The sequence below is a fragment of the Esox lucius genome, chromosome 2, assembly GCF_011004845.1.
Source record: "Esox lucius isolate fEsoLuc1 chromosome 2, fEsoLuc1.pri, whole genome shotgun sequence".
Lineage (NCBI taxonomy): Eukaryota > Metazoa > Chordata > Actinopteri > Esociformes > Esocidae > Esox > Esox lucius.
The window spans coordinates 34,257,493-34,272,912 of record NC_047570.1 but is presented as its reverse complement, the minus strand read 5'-3'; the positions used below and the strand labels follow the sequence as shown (position 1 = coordinate 34,272,912).

Sequence of the window (15,420 nt, the reverse complement as noted above, 5' to 3'; positions counted from 1 at the left end):
TAGGGGATTACCCAGCCGAACACAGTGCAATAGGCTGACCAACATTATAACAGCCTCTCTCTTCCTCTCATTGTTTCTGTCTCCCTAGCTCTCTCTCTCCCTAGTTCTCTCTCTCCTTGTTTCAGTCTCTCTCTCTCTGAATCTATTCCTCTTTTTTCCCCCTTTATCTTTCCTCTCTTTGTCTGTAGCTTTCACCCCGTTACTCTTTGGTCTCATGTTCTGTTTGGACCCCAGGAAAAGAAGCCCCTGCCTCACTACAACACGCGCACACGCGCACGCACACACACACACGCACGCACGCTATCCTCTCTGAGGATGCTGTTGCCGGGCCTGAAGTGAAGTTAGTCTAATCTGAAGCCCTTCTCGCTGTGCTCCAGCATCCGTTTTCACATCCACAATGAATTGACTTAGCAGATGCTTTTATCCGGAGCGACTTAACAGTGGTGAGAGCGTACATGTTTTATGTTTCTCTCATCCTCGCCCCCCTGTGGGATTCAAACTCACAACCCTGGCGGTAAAAGTGCCATGTACCAACTGAGTTCCCTGTATCCCTCCCTCCCGCCTCCCCCATCCCGACCAGCCCCTCCCCCACCCCCACCACTTGACTTCCTGGGGGGGGGGGGGTGTTCATGTGTCTCTGCATCTCACCACAACACACAGCCCTTTCCGCCCTTCCACAGCTTAAATACCGAGACACTAACCTGTCTCCCCCCTTCTGCGGCTCACCCCCCCCCCCTTCCCCATAGGTGTCAGACACCCAGTCCTCAAGATGTGGATGCAGTCAGACATTACGGTAGATATTGTGACCTCACGAAGCCTCAGGGTTAGAGCATCTGGTGATGCTAGTAGACCAAATCCCCTGAACCAGCCAGGCAGATAAATCCCTTTCTGTCCTTGTGGACGACACCTAACCCGGAATTGCTTAAGTCTCCCCTGTTTAAATGTCTACTAAGCTACTTAAATGTATTTTCTTGGCGCATCATTATACCATATACACACACTTGAAAAGACATGAGTACATGAACAATATCAACTCTGACTCTCCAGTTGCAACGCGTTTTTGGGGGTCAGGGATTTACAGCAATCGAAGATGTGGCCGTACACATCCCTGGTGGATGAAGACACACAACACTGCAGAACCAACCGTCGCTATGGTTACGTAACAGGAAGTGAACGGGCGGCTGTAGGGCAGCAGCCGGCCTCTAATGCAACAAGCAGACGGAGCGGGATGACTCCCACCGCCCAAGGCTTTCTGTTCCAGTGCTGTTTTAATTAGAGTGGACCACCACCACCGGCCATGTTGGCTCACACTGATCCAGTCGCAGCCGTGCGGTAAATCCCAGGCCACAGCGTCCCCGTGGCAACGTCTTTAGAGGATCCCCGGTAGTCATGCCCTCCCCGAACAAAACCCAGCGGATGACGTCCAGAGGTCGGACAGGAGATCAGTAAAGCCCTCACACTTCAGGAGACACGGGTGACTTCAACGACGCCACAAAAGGTCTCATTCAAAAATATACACACACACACACAACTAATGTGAAAAAAACTCAGGAGGTATTTTGTATTTGTGTGATGTCTCAAAATTTCACAAAGGCACGTCTTTCATTGGGCACGCCTCTCAGAAAGAAAGATATCAAAACAAAAAAAAGCATCTTATGGGAATTCAGTCAGCTGGCAAACCCACCAACGTCTGGAAGACAGAACACGCAAATAAACGGTCAGAAACTGGCGAGAAAAACAAGATGGCCGTTCACTGCTGATATTTTTAAACATTATGGGATGGCTGCAGTCTTCTACTTCCTGAAATAGTAAGCACATTCAAAGGGTTTCAAATACACTCCTCCCTGGTTGTAGCGAATTGGAACCAAACGGGGGAGGGAACCTTGTTCCATTTCGCTGTCGTATTTGTTGCTAAATGCTTTCCACCAGTGTCTGACCAATGAATACAACCCTGGACTGGCGCGTGTTGAGGAAGCTTTTAAACCCCATATAATTTCAAGTCGGTGAAGGAAATGAAAACAAGCGAGACAAAGAACATTTTGATACAGGTGTTTTTATGAGGAAAAAATATTTAGTTACAGTTTCAAGTGACGTGTGTTCCACTCAGTGTATGTAAAGAAAAAACAGCTCTTTGACACAGTTTGTAAGAAAATAGACTATGCACTGTTTACACATGGTTTCAATAATGTCCCATAACGATTTCATTTCACAAAAAAAACGTTTACAACATCCAGACCTGCTGAATGTACCAGTCAGGAAACAAACAAAAGCAAATCCTAAATCAAAACTGGGGGGGGGGGGGGGGGGGGGGGGGTTATAGGTCATAGGGTGCTATCTGGGACACTGCTTATGTCTGTTTCCGTGTCCACACTGCTGGCTGATATAATCAGACGGTTGTAATCACGCTCCGTGCGGAAATAGAGCACGTCATCAGTGATCAATACAATGTCACAGATATGACTGACCTGATATGGCCACAGTGCGCAAGTGTGTGTGTGTGTGTGTGTGTGTGTACGTGCACAGTGTATGTGGTCAGTACCACAGTCAAGGGGAGGTCAGTAGCGGTCGTAATTAGATGGCCTCTGGTGGCAGGAGTTTCCTCCAGACTGATGACCACCCCGTCCCTGACCATAACCCCTGTCCCTGTCTGGCCACTGCTGCCCACCTCGGTCCCGTCCCCAGCTCCTGTCTCGGTCCCCGTCTCGGTCCCGTCCCCAGCTCCGGTCCCTGCCCCCACCCCTATCCCCACCCCAACCCCTGCCCCGGTCCCGGTATCCGCCGCGGTCCTGGTATCTGCGGGGCCCAGACAGAAACAGAAAGAGACACACGATCAATCCAATGAACAGGATCTCCATTCCGTGAAACCTGGAGAACGTAGCATCATCACACCAGCTGCTAACGGAAGTATGCTGCAGAAAGGCTTTGATGTGAAATGGTCTCACTGGTCTTTTTGTCGTACATTATAATACGGTTACCATCTGTGCCAGAATAACACCTCTAGATGCCATCAGACCAATATACAGTGAAAGTCATGACTAAGCAAATTTCAGCTAACAAACCGATATAAAAAATAAAATGGAAATGTTTGATTTGGCAAAGGATGGAACACCCTAATTTGACCAGGTAATTTATCTCATTTACTTTAAAGAACTGGGAGCAATAAGGGTTAACTGCCTTGCTCAAGGACAGAATAACAGACATTGCACATGGCCTTATACCTAGCAAACTTTCGGTTACTTGACTGGTGGGATTTAGGTGCAGCAACAGACAACAGTGTGAGAGAGGTGCTTCACAACTCTTCACTGCAAATAAATATATGTCTCATCATGTATATTTATCTTGTTTTCAGGTAAAAATGTAACCATCCTTAAAATAAGGTAATTTTTTCTTAACAAGCTATGGTTGTATTAGTTTATACCGCTTCGTTTTAGAAATTACGCCTTGAATATCTTGTTTTGCAGTGACACAAGCTCTGTTTGCTTAAGAGAGTGCTTCAAAGATGAACAGTGTTTTAGTAAGACATAGATTAAGATTAATAACCTTGTTATAAGAATAAGACTTGCTCGATTCATGAATCCTGGACAGGCCTGACATTTTTAGATGCCTAAATATTCGTGCTTGTTTCCAGAAATCTTAGTGTAATATATCTTGCTCCAATGGCAGATAATTTCACTTATTTCAGGCAAATATCTGTGAAATAATTACATTTTCTTTTTTAAGAAATGTTTTGCAGTGCTGACTTTGCACTTGATCACGCACCAAGACTGATCTCACCAAACTGGCCACATTCACCAAAAACAAGCGCCATCGCACCTGAAAAACTGTTACAAGGCCCATTTGTCCGTTACAAACCGCCACACAGCGCAGCAGAACATGTCACCTGTGCTGGTCATTTACCTGCCGCCCCGGTTGTGTCCGCCTCCGCGTCCTCTCCAGTCCTCCACCAATGGTGGGGGGTTGGCGGGGCGACTCACATACTGCTGGTACTCCGGGTCCTGGAGAGAAAACCGATGGGCGAACTGCTCCTCATAGTTCGGTGGCGTTTCAGGACCGTCTGCCATCCTACAGTGGATCACGCTCAGCAAGGTTATAATGGTGAACTAAATGTACACAGGAAAGCAAACAAAATACAAACTGAAAAGGAATACAATTTGATAGATGAAAATGAAACTGGGAACTAAAATGGAACTTAAAAACGTAATGCCCGAAATGAAATTTTACCAAAAAAGTGAGATTTACGTTAATGTTGTTTGTTTAATTGAGAACAACGGGTGCACTGAATAATCCTGACACTCAAATAATTGTCAGACACTTTGTGCTTCACACTTGTGCTTTGGTTGATGCCTGGCAATGTGGGTGGATTGATTTCCTGCCTGTTGGGCCCTGTCCGGGGCCTCCACCGGGTAGGGCCACAGTGTCGCCGGACCCCCCGTCTCAGTTCCAAGGTCTTACGCTGCTATACGTTCATTACAAATGTATACTATTGTAGCGAACAAATGGGCCTTGGTCCCAGTCTCCTCCTGTTTTAAACTTTAGGAGGACATGAGGTCCTGGTCCACACCTGTGGAGTACCTGGTTTGGGGGGCCCGTTGCTGTCCCTGTCCTTGTCTATTTGGTCATACTTCTGACCTAGTCTAAACTCTGGATTTAGCCCACATGCATTAATTAATTATTCCAATTGGACTCTTAATATCTCACCCGGCACAGCCAGAAGAGGACTGGTCACCCCTCTGAGCCTGGGTCCTCTCTAGGTTTCTTCCTAAAAGTAGGCCTTCTTAGGGTGTTTTTCCTAGCCACTGAAATTCAACAGTACTGTTTGCTCCTTGGGGTATAAGTCCGGGTGTCTCTGTATAAGCACTTTGTGAGCTGCTGTTGTAAAAAGGGCTTTATAAATAAATTTGATTGATTGATTCACAACCAATAGTCGCGGTGAACGGTGATAAGCATTGTTGTCAACATCCCTATATATTTTCTCCAGTTTTCACCGGTAAAGGAGTATGTTTAAACTAGCCTCCACACAAAATACAGTTCAGCAATACACCACTAAAGCACATTTGCCAAAACAATGATAGGATCCCCTGAATTTTCTTTTATTTATGTGTTTTAGATACGACTTCTTTGGTACGCTTACATATGCACAGAATATATCTGAAGATAGTTATGCAAAAAAGCTTAACTCGCAAAACCAAAAATAAATAAAATGCCCAGAGTAAAGCTTTACACAAAGTGATCAAAGGGGACGGAAATGCAGTAAAAACGTGGTGTCTTTGCTCTCAAATTTTACTGAGTGTTTTGCTTGACAACTGTGAGGGTGATGAGCACTAGAGAAACTGCAGAGAAAATCTGAAAATAACGAATTGAGAAGGAGCTTCCTTTTTTTTAGACTAATCTCAGAATTTTAAGTGGAATACTACAGGTGTGTCAAACTCGGTAAAACTACTCGCAATTTTTCTTAGTTGTTATGCCTCGTTTTACGCTTCATTTTCAAAATCTTTGACATGATTTAGAAAGTAGAACAAAAAAATTGGCAGAATGAAACCATTGGTAAATGAATTGTTTTCGTATTCATGGCTTATCGCTGGAAGGACAGTATCTTCTGATAAATAGGGAGTTCATTCATTGCCCTGTTCACCATTAGGAATGGATACTTACGAAAAACTATTGCTATTGAGGTCATGGCGTTCATTGATTTAACAAGGAAGACATTCGAGTAGGACACCCAAAAAGCTTTAACTGGTCAGCTCACAGCAAGCATCACGGGGATTTCCATAACAAGGCCAGATTGAATAACCAGAAGATGAGACGAGAACAGGTTGGTCAATGAACGTATTCATAGATTACATCTCCAACCCATTCCTTCGCTTCCCACCCTGTGCTTGCATGAAAAACCAGTCCGCCCCCCCCCCTTCGCTATCTTAGAAAGTGAATTGGGCTCTTAGGTTTTAGCATTCGCACCAAAAGCAATTTAAAAACGTAGTAACCACACACTCAACTTGCGAAACATACACCACAAGTAACGAGTTTGATATAAGGATAAATTTGATTCACGATACCATTTCACAAAATTACGAAACTGGTAATAAAGGTCGCTCAGTAACTAACTAACTTTTTTTAAACCAAAGCAGCAAAATAAAAAAAGTTGTCTAACCCTCTCCACCCCAGTAAATTCTCAAACGGTCGCTAACATGTACTGAAACAGCCTTGTACGAACACAGAAATGAACAACCAACAACATGGTAAGGGGTTCGTTAAGTTTACGAGAGCGATGCGTGTTACCTCTCAAACGAAGCGTGAGGGTTCTTAACACAACCCCTTACCAAGTGTATATATACACATATACTAACGTCAATAGGCGATTTAGCTAGCTTCTGTATTTAATGAAAGGGCTCACATCATGCTAACTATACCCTATAATGCTAAAACTAGCTTGGAAATGTTATTCAGTAAACAAAGTTTGGTCGGGCTTTTCTAAAGAACATGTTATGTAGCTGTATCTGAGTATGGCTACAAAAAAAACGGAATAAAGTGATAGAAAAATAATTACCAGTTAATTGTATTTATTCAGAAGACAACTTGGGCATGTACGACCGACAACAGTGCAACACCAGAAATATTCCCCGATGAACATTATTCAGGTGTTTGGTTCCGCGTCTCGCGCGTGCATAATTTCTGAAATAGACCAACTAGCTGGTTGAACACTTTCTATTTTTACAACTGCTAACAACAAATCAACAAAATGCCGTCCTACATATAAGTTATGTGTGAATAATTATAATCAGTAGTAGGTAAAATAATATTAAACAAATCCACATGGAACCCATATGGTTGTACACGAGAATCAAATTAACCACCTGCCACCACCTGGTTATTGTATATTAGGCGTGGGGTGTATGAGTGGAGGTTGTGGTCCAACCGAAGACCTAAATCTACAGCCGATATCCAGCGTCTCCATATCCCTACAAAATGTGAGTAGCCTAGGCCTCCAGCAGTGCAGGCTTTTGTAGGCTATAGTCTATTTTGCGTGATCTTGTCATGTATTATGTTTAGGCCGCATAAATAAATAAAATAGGGTGTTAATGTGATTTATTTTTATTTTTATAATTCTGTTAGATTAGAATGTAAGGAGATCTGTGTGTGGGAGGTATAATGATTGAGAGCAGGTGGAAGCCGCATAGTGTCGCTACTGCTGCTTTCAGCTTGCCTCTCGTGAAACTCAAACCCCATCGGAGAAAGAGCGAGAGCGCAGAGACTAGGAAACGCAACTCCAGCGCAGCAGTGAAAAACCCAACTTATTTATTTAAAGCGCGGATGCGGAAAAAAAAAACACGGAACGCGCCTATAGGCTGATTCCTCGTCTGATGAAACAAGTTGGGTTTCTGAAATGGCATGAGGTGTTTCTGCGGTCATCACAGTGAAAGCTTCACTAGCCGGAGGACGAAAGGCGGCTCAGTTCATGAGGGTGAGAGAGTACAGGTCATATTTCCCGTCTCTCTCGGATCGCTTTACTTGCTCGCAGACAAGGCCCGGGAATGGTCTTCTCCAGCAGCTAATGTCAAGACTGGATCTATTCAAATAACATTGTTTTTATAAAATAACATTTTTTTCTTACAATAAGTTTGCTTCTCCTGACGTTTTTTTAAATATATAATTGAAGGGTCCCAGAACTCCGCGGCGATGGGGTAAGTAGCCTAGAGAAGGCATAAGCACCTCTAGAGCGCATATTATGTTATGAGACCTGCTTTCTGGATATTTACAATGACAGCTTACGTGTGTTTTGTTGTTTTTTATGCGTATGCTTTTCGATAAGAGTCAGACATAACATATGTTTAATATTTTTGGATAACAGTGCTCGGTTTAAAAACCTGGTCGCATGACAAGCGTGCGTGGTGTTCCCTCGCGCTGCCGAGGCGCACGGCTCACGCGCGGCGTTATCTTGGAGAATGCCTCAGTCTAAACCTGTCTCTGCGTTATCTGCGCGCATTTCATAGGTACAAAACCGATCCCCCTGACTCCTAAATAGCCAAAAGCCAAGTAGTATCACTTCGTTTGAAATTGTCATGCTTCAAATTGGCTAGTGACGAACGTTGCACTTGGAAGATATTAACTTTATGAACAGGTGTACACTCGCCTCACAATAAATTTCGACACTACTGTACAGCAGCTTTAGAAAGGTGACATAGAGGTCTATATTGGACAGTTCCTCTTGGACGAACGTGCATTGGCACTTGATGTCTGGTGTTATTTTCAGCCGTAGTTGATCTGTTTTTACTTCATGTCAGTAAGAGACGTGTTTCGGGTGGGATCCTCCAGGCAGGACTGCGTAAGGAATGACCCCTTCACGCCGCCGGCTCAGCTAGTCAGGTGCACTCTTCCCAGTCAATCCGTCCAGCCTCCGCTCTTGTTCTGCTGTGGGAAAATCGAGGAGCCAGAATCAACTGTGCCCACGCATGAACAAGCAGCCGCAAAGCAAACAAAAAGGGTGGGTTGTGTGATGTGATGACCACGGGGAAACGGGGATATGCTTCTTAAATAGATGTGATAAGGTAAATAGAACCACTATAAAGCACCAAGGTTGTTTGGGCGCTTCACGATAAAGCTATAAGACTTTTTGATCTGATACCCGTCATATTGTTATTGTGACCTTTACCTCTCTACAAACAGCTGCCTGTTTTCAAGGCCTCTGACTCCAACGCCTTCATGTCACAATCTTTGTGAGGCTGTCATTACTCATTAAGGGTGTGTTTATGGGTTAGTTCATTGTATTGAACTGGTGCAGGTGAGAAGACCGGGCGAGTTATTGTATTTCTGTAAGCCATGAAAGTACAGGAATGTTGTTGGCATGTTTCCTTCCAGAGAGCTGGTATGAGGATTGTCTTGGTATGTGTAAGGAACCGGTCTAGCGAATCTGAGTCACTCCGGAGGCACAGCCAGTGCCATCTCACCTAACCAGTCTGGGCTGGAGGAACCAGGGCTGCGGTATCTGTCAGAGCTTTCACTAGCCCTATCCTCCTCCAGGTGGTACCCCGCAGGCGTCAGCAAACAAACACCCAACAAACATTTGGGTCCTGCTTAGCCCAAGGTTTGAACTGAAACCAACCAAACCCGGCTCTTGTTTGAGATGGGTTATCTTAGAAACAGGTTGTGGGATCTGTTTGTAGTGTAGTTTTGTGCAATGCAGCTGAGTGGTCACTGAAACCTTATGACCAGTTGATGCCGAAGACCTAGAGGAATGACAGACTTTTACCGTGATTTTTTTTTTCTTCTTTCTCTCTCAAATGCTTTCTTCCCTCTCATTCATCACACTGTATCACCATAGTCTTAATTCAGCTGTTCTTAGGAGAATTCATAGTTTGTCAAGTCCAGGAATGTTTTATTAAACGATTCCTGTGAAGAGATCAGCAGTCAGAGTAATACAATAGACTTGAGCATGATGGTGATGTCCATAGTGAAAATCAATAGCTTGTAAAATGTACCTTTTTAAATGTGAAATCTGTAGCTTTTCTATTTCAGCCAGTCAGTATACAGTATAATCCTGTCAGGCCTGCCTGCTCAGTAATACAGAAGTTAAACTGTACATTGTTCCTTTTAAATCGTGTGTGTGTGTGTGTGTGTGTGTGAACTATGAACAAATCACAGCATTGATGTCATGAATCTCAATTAAATTACACAATTGATTATTTACGGAGGTGATATTAATCAGATGACTTTGATGAGGGGACATATTGATATTTAGATGTGTTTGATTCTGGCCATGGTTCTCGCCTGTAGGCTATAGTTATAGATTAACCATGGACCCATGTCTGTCTCTCTCACACTCACATTTTCTCTCTCCCTCTGCAGGTCATTGATCACAAACACACACACACACACACGGACCTCATCACAATCCAGTTAATGATTAAAAAAATATCCGACATTGACCCCTGTGGTGACATTATAGTGTGAGGGTAATTCTATGTCACACTGTTTTTTCTTGCTTTGCAATGTGGTGTACAGACAGACAGTAGATCATTTTATTGACAGTAGGAATCCTGTTGCGTACTCACATGCCACAGTCACATTGGTTGTCGTGGAGTTCAGGCTGCGGCTGAAGCTTCGTGGAGTGTGAGGGCGTTGTGTCCCCGGAATCAAACCCCACTCACTATTGGTCTGGTATTCGAGACACCAACAGGGCATGGACAAATTTCATTTTCAATTTCAGTCATGAAGCAGCTGCTTCTATCTAGAGCAACTTGCAGCACACGATTCAATGAACCTTCATAGTTTTTCTCACCCAATCTGGCACCCCAATGGAATCGACCCCACAACCCTGGCTTGGTAAGCAGCGTATTATTATCAAATGAGCTTCACGCGACGGGTGTCATGACACGGACACGACACGGAGAGTTAAGCGAGAGATTGATGTACACACAGAGGGAGATTACTAGAGAGACACACACACACACACACACAGATTTGTGCGGGACAGAGAGAAATCACCAGACAGAGGAAGATCTCTATTTAAAGTAAGCCGTCACTGAGAATGCTGGGTATCTGATATAGGGTTAGCCAGCTCACTGGGCTGTGACCCGATGAACACAGCGTTAGCTAGAGGCTAATCTCCTGGGCCTAGTCAGACGGACACAGCCAGGACATTTAAAGGGCTTATGGGTACTGCGTAGGCTCTGTGACGGCGTGACTGTCCCCATAGCCTTGGCTCAGATTGTCTGCTTTTCCATGACCGCGTCTGGAAGCGTGCTAGGAGGAACGAGGTGCGAGAAGACGGCAACCCAGAAAGCACCGTTAGATTTCTTTTCAGCGCGATTGCGTGCAAGCGAGGTGAGGCCAGCGTGTTAGCGTCTGGTTGAGTCACACTCGAGAAGGAGTTGGGCTTAATGTGCGTGAGTGAAACCAGGCAGAAGTGTTAGGGCGTTGAGAAGGACTTAGGGACGGATACTAAATGAAAGGGAAAAGACAGGCTGATGGAGGATTGGATGGAGCACTCCTCACCAGATGGTTCAGGGGTTTGGGCCATCTGGCATGGCTTGGTGTTACCATGGAGCCCCCCCCCCTCTCTCTTTTACTCTTTTCTTTTCACTTTTCTCCCCTCTCTCACTCTCTCTCTGTCTCTCTGCTTCTATACATATGTATTTAATCAGTGAGCACAATCAATGCAGGAAGTAAACAACATCCAATCACCACCACATGAACCCTGTGATCTGTAGCTAATTCAACTCACCAGGGACTGCAGCAAGACGGGAACCATAGAACAGACAGCAAATGTAATGTTTAGTGCTTGTGAAGCTTCCCTTATCCCAGGTGACGGGGAAGTCCTGTTTGTCCGGTACATACATTTCTATGCCAGTATTTTAGTTCAGCGAAATGTGCGCTGTGCAGGGAATGACGTGATGTTTGACTCAGTTACGCAGTCACTGAATGACATAATTAGTGAAATGGAGCAGTCTTGTGGATTAACACACAGGTGGTGGCCTTAACCCCTCCCCAGAGCGCACACACATGGTGAAACGGCACACAAACGCCTGAGACACTGTTCGCTCAGATGACAGTAACAGACCTACCCTCCTGAGATAAAAGAGAGATTTCACAGGTGTGACGATGTAGACCCAGAATACCCCTTACCTGATCTCATATTCAAGCACTTGCTCTGTTTTAAGCGTCCACAAATGGAAAATTCCAGAAAGGGAGTGTGTTCCAAAACACTCCATGTGATAAAATGGGGAGTTGTTGTGCTCTTGGATGGTAATATAGTTCGTACAGTCCTCTTTGGCGCAACTCAAAGTGAAGTGTTGATCATTACTCTGTTGTGTTCCAAAACGTGCGTGCGTGTGTGTGCGTTTATGTCAGAGTAAGGTTCTAAAGAAATGCATGTGATGACCCAGATCTCTGTTGTCTTTCTCTATTTCGGGAGGTTTGGGATAAAATGGCTCTTTGTTTAATGAGCCTTTAGAGTGGCTACACATGCAGAAGCTGGTTCCACTGGGTTCATCAGGACAGACAGAAAACAAATGGGCGGGTTAGAGGTGCAGATTGGGAGAGAACGTGTGAGTGTGCTTTGCACTATATCGGCGACTATCATTAAAGCTTTGAACACATCCCAATGCAGATACGGCATTGGGATGCCATATCTGTGTTTATCGAGGTGCTCTGGCCTGTAGGTCGCCCAACCTGTAGCTAGCCTTCAGACTGAGGCCTGGATAAATAAAGGGTAACTGTGAACACAAACTTAAAAAATATATTTTTTGTTTGTTTGGGTGTGCGTAGTTCGGCCACTACAGAGAGAAATACTGACATTAATGACACTGGTGTCCAGTGTGGAGAAGGTTAAAGAACACAACTTTTTCTGTATATCTGCATGCATTTCAAAAGTCAAAATAATGGATTAAGTGAACCTGATCGAACAAATAAAACAAACACAATTGTATTTATTAATTTCTTTCTAAGCTAGCTGAACAGAACAATATCAAAATCCTAGAAAATAAACACAATCTGTGATGGTGTCTTGAGGTAGGACCAGTGGAACTTGACCAGGGTACTGTTCAAAGAAGTGGACATTATGTATTGTGTCTGTTGCCTTGACAAGGCCTGCATATAAACCAAACAGAAAAACCTGTGATACCATTGAACAGGACAGACCTGTGTTTCGGTGAGGGCGTTGTTGGAAGATATGATAACATTCCATAGATCCATCTTATGGTATTTTCGGAATGTTCTATGCCACCTGTCACCTCAGACCAGTGTTGTTTTTTTGACTTCAGTGTGGATATTTGTTGAGGTTTTGTACTGTGTCACAAATGGGTCAAGCTTCCCTTTAAACTCACTGATTAAATGGAGCAACAGCAAATCATTCACAATTGAATGGGGCACCTTTCACCTGCAGATACATCCTGAGGTGTTTCGCTAAATCGGCTGTTTAATCTGATGGTGACTTTTAGGGAACAAAACTGGAATAGTTCTAGAATCATTCCGAATGGTCTAGAGTTCTGCATTGTAATGTAAGTCACATTAGTACAGCTGACTGTCTCTAGTGCGTGTTTGTGTACTTGCTACCTAACACTTCAACACAAACCAAACAAATCAGAGCCTGGACTACTTAACCCTACTGACCTACCGTAACAATAGTCAGTACAGGAGATTGCCTGACCAAGACAAATATTACTTAATTGAGAAATGTTTCCCCATATCTAAGCTTGTCATATCTTTTTGTATACACTTTGAGACCTTCCTAGTGCAAAAAGACCCAGACCAAACCCCTATGCTCTCTAACTGATGGACTAATACTTATTGCAGAGCCTAATTCGACTAAACATGACATCCTGAAACTGTCTGGCTCTCTAAGCAGTTGGATCCCCTGCTAGTTCATCACATAAGTGCTGTGGGCTCTGTCTTGACTGATCTCCCTACGCTCTGCATGGAGGGAATTTGCCTATTAGGTAAAAAACGGTGGAGGGGGAGAGAGTGGTGAGTCAACTAAGACTTTAACAAGGCTCGGGAAGAAAATGAGAGAAAGATGTCATGCATAACTTGCCTGCTTCTCTAATAACCCAATGGCCTACAGAGGTTAGCATACCGCGCTAGCGCACAGTTCACCAACAGGCTTGTTCCTGCGGTAGGCTCAGCTGTGTGGCGAAGGCCTTAAAAAAAAAACTGGACATCGTAAGGTGGAACATGGCATTCGAGAGTTACACACTAGGGTGTATAGAATCCATATAGTGTCAATTAATAGGGGAAAATAGAGGGTATAGCCAGCAGCACTTTCTAAGCCACCCACTCCATTGGCTCTTCACGCTAGCGAGTAACTCTCGAAAGTTCCACCTAACAACATCTATTTTTTTATTATGCGTTTTGCAAAGGCCATTTTCGGGTAGAGTCTTGACCAATAAAAGTTGGGACGCTGCGTAAAATGTAAATTTTTAACAGAATGTAATGATGTGCAAATAATTTAAACTCTATATTCAGTAGAAAATAGTACAAAGACAATATCACATATCAAATGTTGAAACTGAGAAATGTTATTACTGAAAAATATATGCCCACTGAGGGCTGCATGATTTATCGAATCAAAATCGAAATTGCGTTATTGCGTGCAATATCCAAATCGCCAATTTAGGTGATTTTCAGCTCCAAAAAAAGGTGAATGAGATGCGCTACACGTGAACGAGCACGCATCGTACATCCGTAATAGTATTTCTTGCGGCTGCTGTAGGTATTTTTGTAGATTACTTACTAACTGGACTAATTTTGTTCAAATACTTGATGGTTTTTCAATGTTATTTTGAGTTAACACTGCAACTGCTACCGAAGTCGTCTGCTTCAATTTACCGAGTGGCACCAAGATTTTGTCCCACGTACACAACAGCATGATAATTATAATAAACGTTTCGTTTCGGCTTCAATGTCAGTGCCTACAAACAAACTTAATTTGGGAGAAAATATAATTCAAGGGTTGAGAAATGTTGCCTAACGGGGAGCGGTTCACCACTCTGTGAAAGACTGTGCAGGCAAACAGTGCAACAATTTAAGAATAATGTTTTTCTACATAAAATTGCAAAGAGTTTGGGGATCTCATAATCTAAGGTACATTATATCATTAAAAGATTCAGAGAATCCAGAGAAATATCTGTATACAAGGGGACAAGGCCGAAAACCAGTATTGGATGGCCGTGATCTTCGGGCCCTCAGGCGGCACTGCATTAAATACAGAAACGATTCTCAATCAAATCAATCAAATGTATTTATAAAGCCCTTTTTACAACAGCAGTTGTCACAAAGTGCTTTACAGAGACACCCGGCCTTAAACCCCAAGGAGCAAACAACATTAGTGTTGAATTTCAGTGGCTAGGAAAAACTCCCTAAGAAGGTCGTATTTTAGGAAGAAACCTAGAGAGAACCCAGGCTCAGAGGGGTGACCAGTCCTCTTCTGGCTGTGCCGGGTGAGATATTAAGAGTCCAATTGGAATAATAAATACATTTCTCTGGGCTAAATCCAGAGTCTATTTGATTTTCGACTAGGTCAGAAGTATGACCAGGTGGACAAGGACAGGGACAGCAACGGGCCCCCCAAACCAGGTAATCTGCATCTCCTCCTAAAATGTAAAACTGGAGGAGACTGAGAAAAGTTAGTAGTACATCCCTCATATCCCCCAGCACAATAATATAGCAGCGTAACACCTTGGAACTGAGACGGGGGGGTCCGGTGACACTGTGGCACTACCTGGGGGAGGCCCCGGACAGGGCCCAAAAGGCAGGAAATCAATCCAACCACATTGCCAGGCATCAACCAAAGGGACACCCACCAACCGCAACCCCCCTGAATGAGGGCCGAGTATTGCTAGCCGCGTACAGCCCAATTGCACAAGTGCGCAACAGAGAGACAACAACAAGCCAGTGACTCTTCCCCGAAAGGCATTGGAGGGAGGGCAT

At 44.1% G+C, this 15,420-nt stretch overlaps 2 protein-coding genes across 6 annotated transcripts in view; one reads left to right on the top strand and one right to left on the bottom strand.

The window, feature by feature from the left end:
* Positions 1–2,299: 2,299 nt before the first annotated feature.
* On the bottom strand, positions 2,300–6,963 carry ramac (RNA guanine-7 methyltransferase activating subunit). Of its 2 annotated transcripts, none has more exons than XM_010898009.5 (3): positions 6,545–6,963; positions 3,898–4,062; positions 2,300–2,793 (listed from the first exon to the last, which is right to left on the bottom strand). In XM_010898009.5, the coding sequence occupies exons 2-3, from the start codon at positions 4,059–4,061 to the stop codon at positions 2,556–2,558; spliced, it is 402 nt and encodes a 133-aa protein (XP_010896311.2). In that variant the 5' UTR covers position 4,062; positions 6,545–6,963; the 3' UTR covers positions 2,300–2,555. The 2 variants fall into 2 exon arrangements, with proteins under 2 accessions (XP_010896311.2, XP_010896310.2); XM_010898008.5 differs by having other exon boundaries at positions 3,898–4,100; positions 6,545–6,957.
* Positions 6,882–15,420, top strand: part of homer2 (homer scaffold protein 2) — a 46,232-nt gene continuing 37,693 nt past the window's right edge. The window contains exon 1 of one of the 4 annotated variants that reach the window (XM_020056181.3): positions 6,882–6,965. In XM_020056181.3, the coding sequence (XP_019911740.1) occupies positions 6,964–6,965 (2 nt within the window). In that variant the 5' untranslated portion in view covers positions 6,882–6,963. Of the gene's footprint in view, positions 6,966–7,211; positions 7,680–10,220; positions 10,318–15,420 lie in introns of those variants that run through there. The other 3 variants (XM_020056175.3, XM_020056171.2, XM_013137625.3) reach the window with 3 other exon arrangements.